This window comes from Bubalus bubalis, chromosome 3 (assembly GCF_019923935.1).
Source record: "Bubalus bubalis isolate 160015118507 breed Murrah chromosome 3, NDDB_SH_1, whole genome shotgun sequence".
NCBI classification, from domain to species: Eukaryota; Metazoa; Chordata; class Mammalia; order Artiodactyla; family Bovidae; genus Bubalus; species Bubalus bubalis.
This window is the reverse complement of record NC_059159.1, coordinates 73,677,063-73,697,489: the sequence shown is the minus strand read 5'-3', so window position 1 is coordinate 73,697,489 and position 20,427 is coordinate 73,677,063. Positions and strand designations below refer to the sequence as shown.

The window sequence follows — 20,427 nt, the reverse complement described above, 5'->3', positions numbered from 1 at the left end:
GGGTGCTCTCTCCTCTAGCTCTGGGGCATCCTACCTGCTTAGGCCAGATTGACGGCCACACTCTGACCTGTGTCCGGAGGGTGGGTACAGCTCTGAGAGGTGGTGACTCTGATCTGCGCAGCAGGCAGATAGGCAGTTAAGGTCATCTGACCCCTGCTTTGGGCACTAGGCTGGGCTGTTTAAGGAAGGGCATGTAGGTGGAGGTGGGAGGAATTGGGAGACTGGGATTGACACATATACAGTATTGATACTATGCATAAAACAGATAACTAATGAGAATCTACTGTATAGCACAGGGAACTCTACTCAATACACTGTGGTGGGTGACCTGAATGGGAAGGAAGTCCAAAAAAGAAGGGAGATGTGTATATGTTCCCTGGTGGCTCAGACGGTTAAGAATCTGCCTGCAATTCAGGAGACCTGGGTTTGATCTCTGGGTCAGGAAGATCCTCTGGAGGCGGAAATGGCAACCCACTCCAGTATTCTTGCCTGGAGAATCCCTGGGACAGAGGAGCCTGGCGGCTACAATCCACAGGGTCGCAAAGAGGCAGACACGACTGAAGCGACTTAGCACCAGCACTCTAGCTGGTTCACTTTGCTATACAGCGGAACCTAACACAACTTTGTAAAGCAACTATACTCCAAACAAAAATGAATTAAAAGGGAAGGAATTCATCCTGGCATCTCCCCCAGGCCCTACGCTGGGTGGGAGCTAGGGGTCCAGAACTGTTTGGTGCGTCCCCGTTTTCAAGCATATACTGAGCATTCCCTGCTGTGTACCTAAGCTCCATGCCCAGGGCGGGTGATGGGAGGCATGGTCCTCACTATCTTCTTGGGGCCTCACAGTTCAGTGGGGTCCACTAGAGAGAAACCAAGGATTTGCTTTCACTATACTGTGACTTCTCTTCCTACATGTCAAATAAAAGATTCAGAAAGTAGCAGCTCCAAGAGCTCAGAGGAGAGGCTGGAGTGGTCAGGGAGGGCTTCCTGGAGGAGCTGCCCTTTCTCTGGTTTGTTGTTGTTCCCACTCACTCACACTGGGAGGCATCTACTTCTCACACCTCACTTCACACATCACTTTCTTGGCTTTCTCCTCCATGTCACCTGACTCCACTCCTCGTCCCAGGTGCCCAAAGGTCACAGGTGAAGCCTGGGGTTGGGGCAGAAGGTAAGAACCACAGCAGTTGAAGTCCATAATGAGTATTAGTGTCCAGGCTGGTCTCCAGAGCAAAACAGATGATCCTGGATGGCCATGGCCTTTGCCCAGAGCCATCCAGTTCTCTCAGCCTCCCACCTGAGCACCCACATGGAACTCAAGCCCAATCCTGAAGTTAGAACTATGAGTGCCCACCTGGTGCAGGCCTTGTGCCAAACACCTATGCATGTGAGCTCGGGATGGGCTCCCAGCCTCACTTAAGATTCTCAGCCCCCCTTCACAGCTGGCCAGGCCGACTTAGAGGGGTCATGTCAGCAGCCTGAACCCCCAGAGCCAGTAGTCGGCAGACCTGGGACTTCAGACCCTTGGGTGTCAGAGCGGCTGGCGCCCACTTCATGGGACAGCCTCAGGAGACCTGTCCTTGTAGACTGACTTCTGCCCTCTTCTCTCTGATCCTAGGTGCCCCCGGCCCTCCAGGACCCAGAGGACTCAAGGGAGATGTGGGCGTGAAAGGGCCTGCTGGCGGCAAAGGACCAAAAGGAGACTCCGGCAGTTTGGGGCCCCCAGGACCCCAGGGTCCCCAGGGGCAGCCCGGGGAGCCTGGGCCTGTGGGAGAAAGGGGGCCAGTTGGCCCCAGGGGGTTCCCAGGCCTCAAAGGGTCAAAGGGCAGCTTCGGAACTGGGGGCGCAAAAGGACAGCCAGGCCCCAAGGGGGACATGGGGCCTCCAGGGCCAGAGGGCCCCCCGGGGGCTCCAGGGCCAGAGGGGCCTCAGGGAGAACCAGGGATCGCTGGGAAGACAGGGTCCCCGGGCCAGCGGGGGCCCATGGGGCCGAAGGGCGAGCCAGGGATCCAGGGTCCCCCTGGCTTCCCTGGGCCCCCGGGCCCACCAGGAAGCCAGAGCAGCTACTGAGAAGTCCAGTCCCGGAAACTGCCACGCAAAAGGCAGGGAGTGGGCTTTGGCACAGGGAGGCCCCTATAAAGCCACACCTACAGACGTGTGGTCCTTTGACCCCTTTCCCAAAGGGGGTTCCCCCAGGCCTGTCCCTGCACCTCCGGGCTCCCCAGTAGTGACTTAGCATAGAAAGCAGCCCCTTACACACACACACACACACACACACACACGTGCATGTCCCTGCTGGCCAGGGCAGCTGACTGGGTTTCCCTGGCTGGGCGGGAGGAGAGGTTAAGAGAAGCGCCCTCTCCTGTGACGAGCCTGCCAGGGAGGTGGCTACCTCGGGGGGACAGTCTGGACTCTGGCTCTGAATGGGTGGCCAACGCCAGTCTTTCTAGCATCTTCACCCCATTCTAGCTGGCCGGCAGTTCCCTGAGGCTCCCAGGGGTTGAAAAGACCCAGGAGAACATTTGAGGAGGGATGAAGGGTGCAGGGAGGTGGGGAATTATGGTTCAAACTCTAGGGACAGGGTGGGCTTGGCAACCACAAGACCCTCTCCCATAACCTTGGGAACAGGGTTCCGGGCCCACCCCTGCCCTGCACATGACAGAGCATCTCCACCTGGACCCTGAGGACTATATCCCCGGGAGTTCAGCCTTTTTTTTCCTGCACCTCCAGAAAACTTCCTGGCTTCATCCTTGTGTCTGCCTTCAGGAGCATCCCAGGAAGAAACCAAGCAGGAATTCCATCTGCACCAGGGCTCTCTCCTAGCCCCTAGAACTTTCTGTCAAAGGAGGAGGCCCCACTGCAATCTTGGGGTGACTTCTTTGTGGTGACCAGGGGAGGGCTGCCCCCCGACTGGCTCTCCTCCTACCCCCCTGACCTCACCCCGCAGTGACCCAGACTGGCCCAAGGCCTCTCTGCAGGGACAGCAACCCCAGACGAGGGGAGGGGTCACATCCCTCTGACGTCACCCCTTACACCACTTCCTGCATAGCTGGCAGCAGGGAGCACTGGGCCGTCCCCAGAATGGTGAGCTCCCAGTGAAGCTCATCCCTTTGTGTCCTAATAGATAACGACCCCTCCTCCAGGCTGGGTGCTTGCAGCTGTCCCCTCCCCGACCTCATCCAGAGATGGGCCTCTCCCCCATCCAGAAGCCTTATCGATGACCACCCCCCCCACCTTCTTTAACAGGTGCAACTGGCTTGCACTCCTGCCACCCCAACTGCGTGTAGTTCTCCTGTCTACATATGATATCATGCCACCTAGTATCACCCACTCAGTAAAGACCTGTTTCCAGGAGGGAGGTGTCTTCTGGTCCTTTCTGCCTGATGGGGGCCATGATGCCTTCAGAGTTTCCACCTCACCTGGCCTTTGAAGGGGAACCAGGGGTTGAAATGTCCCTTAGATATTCAGTCCCACTTTGGAGTCCAGGTCTGAACCCTTAGCCCTCACTCCGGAAACACTGAGCTCTCCTGGGCCTTCCCAGTGGTCCTCAAGGGGCCAAGATGGCTGAGGGATTACCCAGAGCAAGCAAGAGCCTAGTGGAAGCCACATCAATTTACTCATCTCGCAGCAGAGTCCTGGAGCGCTTGTGCTAAAACAAGATTGGAAAAGAAGACCCGACACCCAACAGTTACCTGCTTCTTCCTCCTGTCCCTAAGATGAGGAGATGAAGCAGAAAAGGAGGAGGAAAGCAGACCAGACCTGCCGCAGAGGGCCTGGCCCTCCAGCATCCACAGGAAACAAAGGACACCTGGGTCCTTGTGAGTCAGCCGACCTGATCCAGGAAGTGAGATCCGGGATCAGTTCCAAGGGATGAGCTGGGGGCTGGAATGAGAGACGAGCCCGCAGGGATCAAACACTGAGGTGCTCTCAGAACATAAACAGAAATACAGAAGAAAAACCCCTGGTCCTGGACAGTTGCCACCGACACGTCCCTGGCCGTGCGGTTTGGGGGGATCAGCTTGGTTCACCAGCACAGGGTGGAGGCGGGCACCTGGAGCCCATCCCTGGGGCCACCCCCGTGGACTCAGTTCATGCCGCCACCCCGGTCGCAGAAGTCCTCTCAAGCTCCAGCAAGGAAATAGGGAGGGGGCACTCATGACAATGGACATGAATTTGAGCAAACTGCAGGAGGCAGTGGAAGACAGAGGAGCCTGGCTCTGTCATGGGGTTGCCAAGTCAGACACGACTTAGAGACCAAACAACAGCAATTTATGCCCAGGAGGATGCAGCAGGTAAAATCAAGCCTATGGAAACTTGATGCAGAGCTCGGTCTTGGGGTGACTAGATGTGGAGAACTGCCAGCGTCTCAAGCCCCCATCTTCACTTCCAGAGAACACACCAGTCTCCTCTCTCTTCTCTCAGTGGTCCCCTCCCTTTGCTCTTCGCTGTCCCCTTCCTGCTGATCCGCATTTTCTGTTTGCATGAGGCCCAGTGTATCAGTGTTACTGCTCACCACCAAAGGGCCCAGCCCTACAATTTCTAGTTCCCAACCTTAGGAGGGCAAAATCTGATCACTTACCCCATGCGTTCAGGGGTCTTACCACAGAGGGAGAGGGTTCAGTCTGTAAAAAAATTAGAGGTACAAGAACAAGAGTTACCATGAACAAAACTGGCCACAAAATCTGTGTTTGGCAACAGAGGAATAGAATAACCTGAACAGTAACAATAATAGCAAACACTGATTGAAGAGTTACCATGCAGCAGAATACCATTCTAAGCACTTTACATATTAATTCACTTAACCCTCACTACAATGTGTAATGTAGCTATATATCTGTAGTCTCTATGTATACTGTGTGTAAAATCATTATGAGCAATGTTAGAAAATCCAGCATTTTGATGGAGTATGTGCATGCGTTCAGTCACTCAGTCATGTCCAATTCTTTGCAACCCTATGGACTGCAGCCGGCCAGGCTCTTCTGTCTGTGGGATTTTCCAGGCAAGAATACTGGAGTGGGTTGCCATTTCCTCCTCCAGGGGATCTTCCTAACCCAGGGATCAAACTTGCATCTCTTGTATCTCCTGCATTGGCAGGCAGATTCTTTACCACTGCGGCACCTGGGAAGCCCCTCTATGTTTACTGTATCTATATTATTATTATTCCCATTTTACAGATGGGGAAACTGAGGCTTGGAGAGATTAATTAGCTTCCTAAACTCACATAGTTAATGAGTTTTTAGATGTATCTCTATTGAAACTCAGTCTTGGGTAATTTAACTTCTCTTCTGTTTCCTCCCCTGTAAAATAGGGGTTAAAATTGTACCTACCCCAAGAGGCCACTGAGGGGATTAAATAAAATGATGCTCTTGGCCAGTTTCCCAGCAAATTAGTCAGCCCAGGCCACCATAACAAAATATCATAGATCGGGTGGCTCAAACAACAGAAATTTATTTTCTTGGAGTTCTAGAGGCTGGAAGTCTAGGATCAAGGTGCCCACTTTTCCTGGCTTCTTGCTGGGCCATCATGTGGTGGTGGGTAGAGAGATGCATGGGGGAAGGGGAGAGAGACACACACACTCAGAGGGATAGAAAGGCAGAGGGAGAGCTGTCTTTCTCGTCTTGGAAGGCTGCAGTCCTATCGGATTAGGGCCTCACTCTTATGACCTCATTTAACCTTCACTGGGCTTCCCAGGGGGCTTCCCTGGTGGCTCAGATGGTAAGGAATCTGCTGCAATGCGGGAGACCCCAGATCGATCCCTGGGTCAGGAAGATGTCCTGAAGAAGGAAATGGCAACCCACTCCAGTATTCTTGCCTGGAGAATCCCATTGACAGAGGAGCCTGGTGGGCTGCAGTTCATGGGGTCGCAAGGAGTCGGACATGACTGAGCACACATGCACACATGCTAACCTTCATTACATCCTAAGACCCTCGCCCTAGGTACAGTCACACTGAGGTCAGGGTCTCAATATATGGATTTTTCAGGGACACAATTCAGGGCCGGGGGCCCAGCGACAGTTACCATCCCATAAATATCAGGCAAACTCATGCTGGTGTTTATCCTACAGACCCAGGCTTTCTGAAGGACAGCATTACTCACCACTTCCCTCTGCAGATGAGCAGCCAGAACATGAGCTCCCGCGCACACCCACCCACCTTCCCTGCATGATTAGAGCCAGGAAGGAGCTGGTGACTCACTTGGCTCAAAGGCTTTGCTATTCAAGTGAGAAACCAAAGGCTGAAAAGGGCCTGAGGGGCTTGTTGCCCGACAGGGATCAGAACTCCGGCGTCTGGGTTCCTGGGCAATGCAATTTCTCATGTCTCAGGTTTTTCAGCAACTTGGCTGCTGGTTAGATCCATCAGGCAGCAAATGATGTACATTCCCCAGAAAGTGGCCCCCCTACACACACACACACACACACACACACACACACACACAATCCCTCTCTCTGTCTCATTTCATCAAACAGCACCCCCACCACCCGCCCCACTAACATGGCCCTTCAGGGCATCTCATTTCAGTTCTGTTCAGTTCAGTTCAGTCACTCAGTCTTGTCCGACTTTTTGCGACCCCATGGACTGCAGCACGCCAGGCTTCCCTGTCCATCACCAATTCCTGGAGCTTGCTTAAATTCATGTCCATTGAGTCAGTGATGCCATCCAACCATCTCATCCCTTCTCCTGCCTTCAATTTTTCCCAGCATCAGGGTTTTTTCAATGACTCAGTTCTTCACATCAGGTGGCCAAAGTAGTGGGGTATAAACTTCAACATCAGTCCTTCCAATGAATATTCAGGGCTGATTTCCTTTAGGATGGACTGGTTGGATCTCCTTGCAGTCCAAGAGACTCTCAGGGGTCTTCTCCAACACCACAGTTCAAAAGTATCAATTCTTCAGTGCTCAACTTTCTTTATAGTACAACTCTCACACCCATACATGTCTACTGGAAAAACCATAGCTTTGATTAGATGGACCTTTGTTGGCAAAGAAATGTCTCTGCTTTTTAATATGCTGTCTAGGTTGATCATAGCTTTTCTTTCAAGGAGCAAGTGTCTTAATTTCATGGCTGCAGTCACCATCTGCAGTGATTTTGGAGCCCCCAAAAATAAAGTCTGACACTATTTCCATTGTTTCCCCATCTATTTGCCATGAAGTGATTGGACCAGATGCCATGATCTTAGTTTTCTGAATGCTGAATTTTAAGCCAACTTTTTCACTCTCCTCAGGGCATCTGGACCATTGTAAATATTGCTAAAAATCCTAAGAGTTAACCACAGGGGCTGGTGGGGCCAGCAGTCAGAATCATAAAAGTTTGCTACAACCACTGTGAATCAATATGTTGTTCTGTGTGTGAATTTTGGGAAATGGATCTACCTGCATCCAGCGGGGTGATGAGGGGGTGGTGCTTCATGATAGAGTCCCTCAGTGAACGTGGAATGGGAGTGGGTTGTGTTTGTTCTCTGCTGGGTCCTCCATGTGTCAGGGGACTGTCAGCCCAGCACTGCTCTCTCTGACTTCCAGTTTCTTGATCCAGAAACAAAGAGGGCATCCTGGGCTCAACTCCATCTGGGAATCACCAGATGTGGCCCAATTCCTGTCCTACAACTCTGACCAAGGGCTCTTCCTCCTGCCCTGCATGGCTGCTCTCCTGGGATGAGCCAAGGCCAAGGCCAAGGCAGGAAAATCTGAATCCAGACTTGGAGGTGATGGCAGTGGGGTGCAGTCAGTGGGCTAGAATCATGGCCTTCGCCATTGAGTTGTTTTCATCGCCACCAGATGTACAAAACCTTGAGGAGCTCTAGGCCTTTTTCTAAGCAGAACAAGAGCCTTCCTGGAGGCCACAGGCCTGGGACACATACTTGAGCACCTCTAAAAACCCCAGACTGGCCCACCTTTCTCCCTGGCAGGTGCCCCTCCAGCTGGGGCAGCAGAGGGGTCTGGGCAGAACCTTGGGGCCTTCCTCCTGCTCCTTCTCCTCAGCCAGGGCTGAGCTGGCAACATCTCCCATGCCAGCCCTGGACACACCTGTCAAAACAGAACCACAGGAGAGGAGAGCGGAGAGTGGAGAGCTGACAAACACGCTCTGACCATACCGTGCTTTCCAGCAGGGTGGGTCCAGCTGGCAAGGAGCTGCCTGGACACATAGGTGGGCGGTGCACTGAGCAGACTCCCTGGGCATTTATTTCCCTTGCCTGTACCTGTTCAGTCCTTTTATTTTCTCTTGAACGCTTCAAAGGGCAAGGCTCTGTGTCTGATGGCATGGGAGAGACACAAAGGCTGGTGCAGTGCGCTCAGTGGGGACAACCAGTGAAAATGCAGACTGCAGGTCTGCACCCCAGACCCATTGCTTCAAGACCACAGAGATGGGGTGGGATAGGAGGAATGAGGGAGAGAAGTCTCTAGGGCATTCCGATGCCCCCATATAAAATTGAGAACCAGGAATGCAAGAAATAAAGAAAGGGAAAAAATGTTTTTATTTATGCATTTGTTGCTGTTCAGCCAGCAAGTCATGTCCGACTCTTTGCAACCCCATGGACTGCAGCATGCCAGGCTTCCCTGTCCTTTGCCGTTAGGTCAACTCTATTGTTTCTGAAGTTGTTCCTTGCAACAAAGCAGAGCTCCCTTAAATGAAAGGAAGAAAGAATCTGCACATGATCATTGTATCCAGATATATAACCTGACAGTTGCTTCTTTTTCTACCATCTTCCAGAATTTTCTCAAACTTATGTCCATCGAGTCGGTGATGCTCTCCAACCATCTTATCCTCTGTCGCTCCCTCATCTTCCTGCCCTCAATTTTTCCCAGCATCAGGATTTTTTCCAATGAGTTGACTACAGTACCTCATTTAATCCTCAGGAACTAAATGTATTTACATTTAATAGGTCAGAAAACCAGCCTCAAAAAACTAAATTGCTTAATGCCACAGAGATGTAATATGAATCCTAACCCAGGATTAATGGAAGCCAGCTATGCCGAGCTGGTATCAACCAAGGTTCTTGGCTTTCCCCAAGCAATAGAAATAGACAAAAAGCCAGACAAGAAATTCAGGCAAGACTTTTTTATGGTCCCTGCTGCAACAGCAGGGAACAAGAACAAACAACAGTTTCCCTTGCTCACTCCCCAAGGAGGAGGGTGAGCTGGTTCCTCATATGGAGCAAGGATAGAGATGTGTTCAGGGGTCAGGCTAGAGGGTGGCTTAGTTGGTTTGTCCAGCCCTCAGGTGGTGTTGAGCGCCGGGGATATTTGCAATGACTGGCTTTTGCTCCCAAAACCTTGTTTTTGCTCCTGGCTCTTCAGAAGTGGCGTGCATGAGTGCTAAGTTGCTTCAGTCATGTTTGACTCTTTATGACCCTGTGGACTGTAGCCCAACAGGGTCCTCTGTCCATGAAATTCTCCAGGAAGGAGTACTAGAGTGGGTAGCCATTTCCTTCTCCAGGGGATCTTCCCGACCCAGGGGCTGAACCAATCCCTCCTGCAGCTCCTGCATTGCAGGCAAATTCTTTACTGCTGAGCCACTGGGAAAGCAAGTTGGATTTTTTTTTTTATCTTTTTGTATCTTTTTGTCCAGAATTTGCTCTAACAGTGCATGCATGAGGTAATTTTTAGTCTCTTATAATTTCTTTATATTTTGTTCCTTGAGAAGATGTTTGTCCACATACAAGGACTGCAGGAAAGGGACCCAGGTCCCAGCCTGTCTCGGAGCTACTTCTTACACAATGGCGAAATCGGGAATTCAGTGGGGCCTGAGAAAGCAGAGATCCACAGAAACCTCCCTATGGCCTTTTCCCTAAACCCAAGGTCTCCAAAATGGGAGCCCAGCCAAATCCTCCAGGGGAAAAGGAACAAACTTTTAAATATTAAACAATGTTCTTCTTGTGTTTTGTTCATTCAAGGTCACACTTTGTTTTCACACAATCAGATTTGACCAAAAAAACTATGAAATGATAAAAAATATGATTTGAAAATAAATTTAACTTTATTATCCTTCATGATAAGCATCGTTCTAAGTGCAATTTTAGTTTGAGACATTAACCAATAATAGAAACATGGAAAATAATTCATAAATAAATTTACATTTATTAGGAGATAAAATAAATGATCCTCCAATTTTTTTTTTATTAATGGTGGGTGTGATCAAAATACTTGAACATGAGAGGGTCCTAAGATGGCTAAGGAATAGGACGGGGAGACCACTTTCTCCCCCACATATTCAACAAAAGAACATTTGAACGCTGAGTAAATTCCACAAAACAACTTCTGAATGCCGGCAGAGGACAGCAGGCACCCAGAAAAGCAGCCCATTATCTTCAAAAGGAGGTAGGACAAAATATAAAAGATAAAAAGAGAGACAAAAGAGGTAGGGACGGAGCTCCGTCCCGGGAAGGGAGTCTTAAAAAAGAGAGAAGTTTCCAAACACCAGGAAACACTCTCACTTCCAAGTCTGTGGCGGGCCTTGGAACCACAGAGGGCAACATAACCGGCAGGAGAAACAAATAAATAACTAAAACCCACAGATTACGAGCCCAGCGGTAACTCCCCCAGCAGAGAAGCAGCGCAGACGCCTGCATCCGCCACTAGCAAGCAGGGGCTGGGCAGGGAGGCACAGGCTGCATTGCTTAGAGTAAGGCTCAGGCCTGAATGCCCCAGGGCTATCTGAGGGAACCAACTTGGACTAGCAAACCAGACTGTGAGATAGCTACCACGCAAAAAGCCCTAACCTAAGACACCACCAAGCCCACTCACAGAACAAAGGACGGAGCAGAGCTAGCCAGCTGCAGACCGGCCCATCCCCCTCCAGTAATAGGCAGGCGAGGGCAGCCAGAGCCGGAAGGGGGAAATCGCGGCCCCAGAGAGGCATTATCTACCAAACTGCAAGCAGGCTTCATTGATAACCAAGACTTCTTGGGATTCTGGACAGTCAACATCTGCCTGAGAAGGTGTGCCTGTTGTACATCCAGAAAACCGAGCCACAGGGACAAGGGAGGCAATAAGTCGCAGTGACTGTGCTCACCAAACACCTGGTCACCTGAACTGCTCAGACCTGGGAAGGGCACAAGATGCAGGCCCAACCTAGTCTGCGCCTTTGAGGACTACTGGAGTACCTGAACCTGAGCGGCTTAGACCTGGGAAGTGCATACAACCCAGGGCTCAGCCTCAGACAGTTCCCAGCAGAGCAACCTAGAGCATAAGCAGTGTAGACAGGGAAAGTACACACACCGTGAGCGGGGGCAAACCCAGTGTGGCCAAGACACTGCAAGCACATGCCAGTGTTACTTGTTTTCAGCGTCCCTCCCTCCCCACAGCACGACTGAACAAATGATCCTAAAAAAAGTGTTCACCACCGCCCCCTTGTGTCAGGGCAGAAATTAGACACTGAAGAGACTAGCAAACAGAAGAAGCTAAAACAGAGGGAATTTCCTTGAAAGTGACAGGTCCAATAGATTAAAACCCTATAGTTAGTACTGACTGCATAGGAAGGGGCCTATAGATCTGAGAAATATAAACCAGATCAAGGAACTATCCAAAAATGAACTGAACCCACACTGCCCACAACAACACCAGAGAAGTCCTAGATATATTTTTACTATTTTTATGATCATTCTTTAATTTTTTTAATTTTAAGTCCTCTATTACTCTTTTAATTTTCATTTTTATAACCTACTATTACTTTGCAAAAAGAGGGAGAGACCCTATTTTTTAAAGCAAACTTCATATATATATATATATATATATATATATATATTTTATAATTTTTGTGACTTTTTTTTCTTTAATATTGAATTTTTTAAAATCCAACCTCTACTCTACATTTTTAATCTTTGCTTTTTGGTATTTGTTATCAATTTCCTACCTTTAAGAATCCAATCTTCAGTACCCATTTTTACTTGGGAGCGAGATTACTGGCTTGACCGCTCTCTCCCCCTTTGGACTCTCCTTTTTCTCCACCGGGTCGCCTCTATCTCCTCCCTCCCCCTTCTCATCTCTACCCAACTCTGTGAATCTCTTCGTGTGTTCCAGATAGTGGAGAACACTTAGGGAACTGATTACTGGCTGGATCTGTCTCTCTCCTTTTGACTTCCCCTTTATCCTCCTGGCCACCTCTGTCTCCTTCCTCCCTCTTCTTGTCTCTGTATAACTCCATGAATATCTCTGAGTGGTCCAGACTGTGGAGCACACATAAGGAAATGATTACTGGCTAGCTCGCTCTCTCCTCTTTTGATTCCACCTCATCTCATCCTGGTCACCTCTATCTCCCTCCTCCCTCTTCTCATCTCCAAGTAACTCTGTGAACCTCTCTGGCTGTCCATCACTGTGGAGAAACCTTTCATCTTTAACCTAGATGTTTTATAATCAGTGCTGTATAGATGGAGAAGTTTTGAGGCTACTGTAAAAATAAGACTGAAAACCAGAAGCAGGAGGCTTAAGTCCAAATCCTGAAAACACCAGAGAACTCCTGACTCCAGGGAACATTAATTGATAGGAGCTCATCAAATGCCTTCAAAACTACACTGAAACCAAGCACCACCCAAGGGCCAACAAGTTCCAGAGCAAGACATACCATGCAAATTCTCCAGCAACACAGGAACACAGCCCTGAGCTTCAATATACAGGCTGCCCAAAGTCACTCCAAACCTATTGACATCTCATAACTCATTACTGAACTCTTCATTGCACTCCAGAGAGAAGAAATCCAGCTCCACCCACCAGAACACCAACACAAGCTTCCCTAACCAGGAAACCTTGACAAGCCACCCATACAACCCCACCCACAGTGAGGAAACTCCACAATAAAGAGAACTCCACAAACTGCCAGAATATAGAAAGGCCACCCCAAACACAGCAATATAAACAAGATGAAGAGACAGAGGAATACCCAGCAGGTAAAGGAACAGGATAAATGCCCACCAAATCAAACAAAAGAAGAGATAGAGAATCTACCTGATAAAGAATTCTGAATAATGATAGTGAAAATGATCCAAAATCTTGAAAACAAAATGGAATCACAGATAAACAGCCTGGAGACAAGGATTGAGAAGATGCAAGAAAGGTTTAACAAGGACCTAGAAGAAATTAAAAAGAGTCAATATATAATGAATAATGCAATAAATGGTATAAAAAACACTCTGGAGGGAACAAATAGTAGAATAATGGAGGCAGAAGATAGGATTAGTGAGGTAGAAGATAGAATGGTAGAAATAAATGAATCAGAGAGGAAAAAAGAAAAACAAATTAAAAGAAATGATTACAATCTCAGAGACCTTGGGGACAATGTTAAACGCCCCAACATTTGAATCATAGGAGTACCAGAAGAAGAAGACAAAAAGAAAGACCATGAGAAAATACTTGAGGAGATAATAGTTGAAAACTTCCCTAAAATGGGGAACGAAATAATCACCCAACTCCAAGAAACCCATAGAGTCCCAAAGAGGATAAACCCAAGGTGAAACACCCCAAGACAAATATTAATCAAATTAACAAAGATCAAACACAAAGAAAAAATATTAAAAGCAGCAAGGGAAAAACAACAAATAACACACAAGGGGATTCCCTTAAGGATAACAGCTGATCTTTCAATAGATACTATTCAGGCCAGGAGGGAATGGCAGGACATACTTAAAGTTATGAAAGAAAATAACCTACAACCCAGATTACTGTACCCAGCAAGGATCTCATTCAAATATGAAGCAGAAATCAAAAGCTTAACAGACAAGCAAAAGCTGAGAGAGTTCAGCACCACCAAACCAGCTCTCCAACAAATGCTAAAGGATCTTCTCTAGACAGGAAACACAAAATGGGTGGATAAACTCGAACTCAAAACAATAAAGTAAATGGCAACGGGATCATACTTATCAATAATTACCTTAAATGTAAATGGGTTGAATTCCCCAACCATAAGACAAAGACTGGCTGAAAGGATACAAAAACAAGACCCCTATATATGTTGTCTACAAGAGACCCACCTCGAAACAAGGGATACATACAGACTGAAAGTGAAGAGCTGGAAAAAGATATTCCACGCAAATAGAGACCAAAAGAAAGCAGGAATAGCAATACTCATATCAGATAAAATAGACTTTAAAACAAAGGCTGTGAAAAGAGACAAAGAGAGACACTACATAATGATCAAAGGATCAATCCAAGAAGAAGATATAACAATTATAAATCTATATGCACCCAACATAGGAGCACTGCAATATGTAAGGCAAATGCTAACAAGTATGAAAGGGGAAATTAACAATAACACAATAATAGTGGGAGACTTTAATACCCCACTCACACCAAAGGATAGATCAACTAAACAGAAAATTAACAAGGAAACACAAACTTTAAATGACACAATAGACCAGTTAGGCCTAATTGATATCTATAGGACATTTCACCCCAAAACAATGATTTCACCTTTTTCTCAAGCGCACACGGAACCTTCTCCAGAATAGATCACATCCCGGGCCATAAATCTAGCCTTGGTAAACCCAAAAAAACTGAAATCATTCCAAGCATCTTTTCTGACCACAATGCAGTAAGATTAGATCTCAATTACAGGAGAAAAACTATTAAAAATTCCAACATATGGAGGCTGAACAACACGCTGTTGAATAACCAACAAATTACAGAAGAAATCAAAAAAGAAATCAAAATATGCATAGAAATGAATGAAAATGAAAGCACAACAACCCAAAACCTGTTCAGTTCAGTTCAGTTCAGTCGCTCAGTCGTGTCCGACTCTTTGCAACACCATGAATCACAGCACACCAGGCCTCCCTGTCCATCACCAACTCCCGCAGTTCACAAAACTATCCATCTAGTTGGTGATGCCAACCAGACATCTCATCCTTTGTTGTCCCCTTCTCCTCCTGCCCCCAATCCCTCCCAGCATCAGAGTCTTTTCCAATGAGTCAACTCTTCGCATGAGGTGGCCAAAGTATTGGAGTTTCAGCTTTGGCCTCAGTCCTTCCAAAGAACACCCAGGACTGATCTCCTTTAGAATGGACTGGTTGGATCTCCTTGCAGTCCAAGGGACTCTCAAGAGTCTTCTGCAACACCACAGTTCAAAAGCATCAATTCTTCAGCGCTCAGCTTTCCTCACAGTCCAACTCTCACATCCATACATGACCACTAGAAAAACCATAGCCTTGACTAGAAGGACCTTTGTTGGCAAAGTAATCTCTCTGCTTTTGAATATGCTATCTAGGTTGGTCATAACTTTCCTTCCAAGGAGTAAGCGTCTTTTAATTTCATGGCTGCAGTCACCATCTGCAGTGATTTTGGAGCCCAAAAAATAAAGTCTGACACTGTATCCATTGGTTCCCCATGTATTTGACATGAAGTGATGGGACCAGATGCCATGATCTTCGTTTTCTGAATGTTGAGCTTTAAGCCAACTTTTTCACTCTCCTCTTTCACTTTCATCAAGACGCTTTTTAGTTCCTCTTCACTTTCTGCCATAAGGGTGGTGTCATCTGCATATCTGAGGTTATTGATATTTCTCCTGGCAATCTTGATTCCAGCTTGTGCTTCTTCCAGCCCAGCGTTTCTCATAAAGTACTCTGCATATAAGTTAAATAAGCAGGGTGACAATATACAGCCTTGACGTATTCCTTTTCCTATTTGGAACCAGTCTGTTGTTCTATGTCCAGTTCTAACTGTTGCTTCCTGACCTGCATATAGGTTTCTCAAGAGGCAGGTCAGGTGGTCTGGTATTCCCATCTCTTGAAGAATTTTCCATAGTGTATTGTGATCCACACAGTCAAAGGCTTTGGCATAGTCAATAAAGCAGAAATAGATGTTTTTCTGGAACTCTCTTGCTTTTTCCATGATCCAGCAGATGTTGGCAATTTGATCTCTGGTTCCCCTGCCTTTTCTAAAACCAGCTTGAACATCTGGAAGTTCACAGTTCACATATTGCTGAAGCCTGGCTTGGAGAATTTTGGGCATTACATTACTAGTGTGTGAGATGAGTGCAATTGTGCAGTAGTTTGAGCATTCTTTGGCATTGCCTTTCTTTGGGATTGGAATGAAAACTGCCCTTTTCCAGTCCTGTGGCCACTGCTGAGTTTTCCAAATTTGCTGGCATATTGAGTGCAGCACTTTCACAGCATCATCTTTCAGGATTTGAAAGAGCTCAACTGGAACTCCATCACCTCCACTAGATTTGTTCGTAGTGATGCTTTCTAAGGCCCACTTGACTTCACATTCCAGGATGTCTGGCTCTAGGTCAGTGATCACACCATCATTATCTGGGGTCATGAGATCTTTTTTTAATAGTTCTGTGTATTCTTGCCAGCTCTTCTTAATAGCTTCTGCTTCTGTTAGGTCCATACCATTTCTGTCCTTTATCGAGCCCATCTTTGCATGAAATGTTCCCCTGGTATCTCTAATTTTCTTGAAGAGATCTCTAGTCTTTCCCATTCTGTTGTTTTCCTCTATTTCTTTGCATTGATCGCTGAAGAAGGCTTTCTTATCTTTCCTTTATATTCTTTGGAACTCGGAATTCAGATGCTTTATATCTTTTTCTCCTTTGCTTTTCGCTTCTCTTCTTTTCACAGCTATTTGTAAAGCCTCCCCAGACAGCCATTTTGCTTTTTTGCATTTCTTTTTCTTGGGGATGGTCTTGATCCCTGTCTCCTGTACAATGTCATGAACCTCCATCCATAGTTCATCGGGCACTCTATCAGATCTAGTCCCTTAAATCTATTTCTCACTTCCACTATATAATCATAAGGGATTTGATTTAGGTCAAACCTGAATGGTCTAGTGGTTTTCCCTACTTTCTTCAATTTAAGTCTGAATTTGGCAATAAGGAGCTCATGATCTGAGCCACAGTCAGCTCCCAGTCTTGTTTTTGCTGACTGTATAGAGCTTCTCCATCTTTGGCTGCAAAGAATATAATCAATCTGATTTCGGTGTTGACCATCTGGTGATGTCCATGTGTAGAGTCATCTCTTGTGTTGTTGGAAGAGGGTGTTTGCTATGACCAGTGCATTTTCTTGGCAAAACTCTATTAGCCTTTGCCCTGCTTCATTCCATATTCCAAGGCCAAATTTGCCTGTTACCCCAGGTATCTCTTGACTTCCTACTTTTGCATTCCAGTCCCCTATAATGAAAAGGACATCTTTTTTGGGTTTAGTTCTAAAAGGTCTTGTAGGTCTTCATAGAACCGTTCAACTTCAGCTTCTTCAGCATTACTGGTTGGGGCATAGACTTGGATTACTGTGATACTGAGTGGTTTGCTTTGGAAACAAACAGACATCATTCTGTCGTTTTTGAGATTGCATCCAAATACTGCATTTCAGACTCTTGTTGACCATGATGGCTACTCCATTTCTTCTAAGGGATTCCTGCCCACAGTAGTAGATATAATGGTCATCTGAATTAAATTCACCCATTCCAGTCCATTTTAGTTCTCTGATTCCTAGAATGATGTTCACTCTTGCCACCTCCTGTTTGACTACTTCCAGTTTGCCTTGATTCATGGACCTAACATTCCAGGTTCCTATGCAATATTGCTCTTTATAGCATCGGACATTGCTTCTATCACCAGTCACATCCACAACTGGGTATTGTTTTTGCTTTGGCTCCATCCCTTCATTCTTTCTGGAGTTATTTCTCCACTGATCTCCAGTAGCATATTGGGCATCTACCGACCTGGGGAGTTCCTCTTTCGGTATCCTATCATTTTGCCTTTTCATACTGTTCATGGGGTTCTCAAGGCAAGAATACTGAAGTAGTTTGCCATTCCATACTCCAGTGGACCACATTCTGTCAGACCTCTCCACCATGGCCTGCCCGTCTTGGGTGGCCCCACACAGTATGGCTTCATTGAGTTAGACAAGGCTGTAGTCCATGTGACCAAAACCTGTGGGACACTGTAAAAGCAGTGCTAAGGGGAAGGTTCATAGCAATACAGGCTTACCTCAAGAAACAAGAAAAAAGTCAAATAAATAACCTAACTCTACACCTAAAGCAACTAGAAAATAAAGAAATGAAGAACCCCAGGGTTAGTAGAAGGAAAGAAATCTTAAAAATTAGGGCAGAAATAAATGCAAAAGAAACAAAAGAGACCATAGCAAAAATCAACAAAGCCAAAAGCTGGTTCTTTGAGAGGATAAATAAAATTGATAAACCATTAGCCAGACTCATCAAGAAACAAAGGGAGAAAAATCAAATCAATAAAATTAGAAATGAAAATGGAGAGATCACAACAGACAACACAGAAATACAAAGGATTATAAGAGACTACTATCAGCAATTATATGCCAATAAAATGGACAACTTGGAAGAAATGGACAAATTCTTAGAAAAGTACAACTTTTCAAAACTGGACCAGGAAGAAATAGAAAATCTTAACAGACCCATCACAAGCCTGGAAATTGAAACTGTAATCAGAAATCTTCCAGCAAACAAAAGCCCAGGTCCAGACGGCTTCACACTGATTTCTACCAAAAATTTAGAGAAGAGCTAACACCTATCCTACTCAAACTCTTTCAGAAAATAGCAGGGGAAGGTAAACTTCCAAACTCATTCTATGAGGCCACCATCACCCTAATACCAAAACCTGACAAATATGCCACAAAAAAAGAAAAGTACAGGCCAATATCACTGATGAACATAGATGCAAAAATCCTTAACAAAATTCTAGCAATCAGACTCCAACAACATATTAAAAAAATCATACACCATGACCAAGTGGGCTTTATCCCAGGGATGCAAGGATTCTTCAACATCTGCAAATCAATCAATGTAATACACCACACTAACAAATTGAAAAATAAAAGCCATATGATTATCTCAATAGATGCAGAGAAAGCCTTTGACAAAATTCAACATCCATTTATAATAAAAACTCTCCAGAAATCAGGAATAGAGGGAACATACCTCAACATAATAAAAGCTATGTATGACAAACCCACAGCAAACATTATCCTCAATGGTGAAAAACTGGAAGTATTTCCCCTAAAGTCAGGAACAAGACAAGGGTGCCCACTTTCACCACTACTATTCAACATGGTTTTGGAAGTTTTGGCCACAGCAATCAGAGGAGAAAAATAAATAAAAGGAATCCAAATTGGAAAATAAGAAGTAAAACACTCACTGTTTGCAGATGACATGTTCCTCTACAGAGAAAACCCTAAAGACTCCACCAGAAAATTACTAGAGCTAATCAATGAATATAGTAAAGTTGCAGGATATAAAATCAACAGACAGAAATCCATTGCATTCCTTTACACTAATAATGAGAAAATAGAAAGAGAAATTAAGGAAACAATTCCATTCACCATTGCAACGAAAAGAATAAAATACTTAGGAATATATCTACCTAAAGAAACAAAAGATCTATATATAGAAAACTATAAAGCACTGGTGAAAGAAATCAAAGAGGACACTAATAGATGGAGAAATATACCGTGTTCATGGATTGGAAGAATCAATATAGTGAAAATGAGTATACTACCCAAAGCAATCTATAGATTCAATGCAATCCCTATCAAGCTACCAAGGGTATTTTTCACAGAGCTAGAACAAATAATTTCACAATTTGTATGGCAATACAAAAAAACCTCAAATAGCCAAAGCTATCTTGAGAAAGAAGAATGGAACTGGAGGAATCAATCTGCCTGACTTCAGGCTCTACTACAAAGCTACAGTCATCAAGACAGTATGGTACTGGCACAAAGACAGAAATATAGATCAATGGAACAAAACAGAAAGCCCAGAGATAAACCCATGCACCTATGGACATCTTATCTTTGACAAAGGAGGCAAGAATATGCAATGGAGAAAAGACAATCTCTTTAACAAGTGGTTCTGGGAAAACTGGTCAACCACTTGTAAAAGAATAAAACTAGAACACTTTTTAACACCATACCCAAAAATAAACTCAAAATGGATTAAAGATCTAAACGTAAGACCAGAAACTATAAAACTCCTAGAGGACAACATAGGCAAAACACTCTTCGACATAAATCACAGCAGGATTCTCTATGACCCACCTCCCAGAATATTGGATATAAAAGCAAAAATAAACAAATGGGACCTAATTAAACTTAAAAGCTTCTGCACAACAAAGGAAACTATAAGCAAGGTGAAAAGACAGCCTTCAGAATGGGAGAAAATAATAGCAAATGAAGCAACTGACAAAGAATTAATCTCAAAAAATACACAAGCAACTCCTGCAGCTCAATTCCAGAAAAATAAATGACCCAATCAAAAAATGGGCCAAAGAACTAAATAGACATTTCTCCAAAGAAGACATACAGATGGCTAACAAACACACGAAAAGATGCCCAACATCACTCATCAGAGAAATGAAAATCAAAACCACAATGAGGTACCATTTCACACCAGTCAGAATGGCTGCTATCCGAAAGTCTACAAGCAATAAATGCTGTAGAGGGTGTGGAGAAAAGGGAACCCTCTTACACTGTTGGTGGGA

General features: G+C 45.7%; 1 protein-coding gene and 1 long non-coding RNA gene across 5 annotated transcripts in view; one reads left to right on the top strand and one right to left on the bottom strand.

Moving 5' to 3' along the window:
* The window catches only part of SCARA3 (scavenger receptor class A member 3), a 34,982-nt gene extending 31,631 nt beyond the window's left edge, over positions 1–3,351 (top strand). For all 4 annotated transcript variants that reach the window (XM_044939733.2, XM_044939735.2, XM_006060257.4 and 1 more), the window contains one exon: positions 1,616–3,351. In XM_044939733.2, coding sequence (XP_044795668.1) covers positions 1,616–2,067 — 452 coding nt within the window. In that variant the 3' untranslated portion in view covers positions 2,068–3,351. The remainder of the gene's footprint in view (positions 1–1,615) is intronic.
* Positions 3,352–4,575: 1,224 nt separating this feature from the next.
* The window catches only part of LOC123332753, a 28,491-nt gene continuing 12,639 nt past the window's right edge, over positions 4,576–20,427 (bottom strand). Inside the window, exon 3 of the long non-coding RNA XR_006549756.2 lies at positions 4,576–4,619. This is a non-coding gene — a long non-coding RNA (uncharacterized LOC123332753). The remainder of the gene's footprint in view (positions 4,620–20,427) is intronic.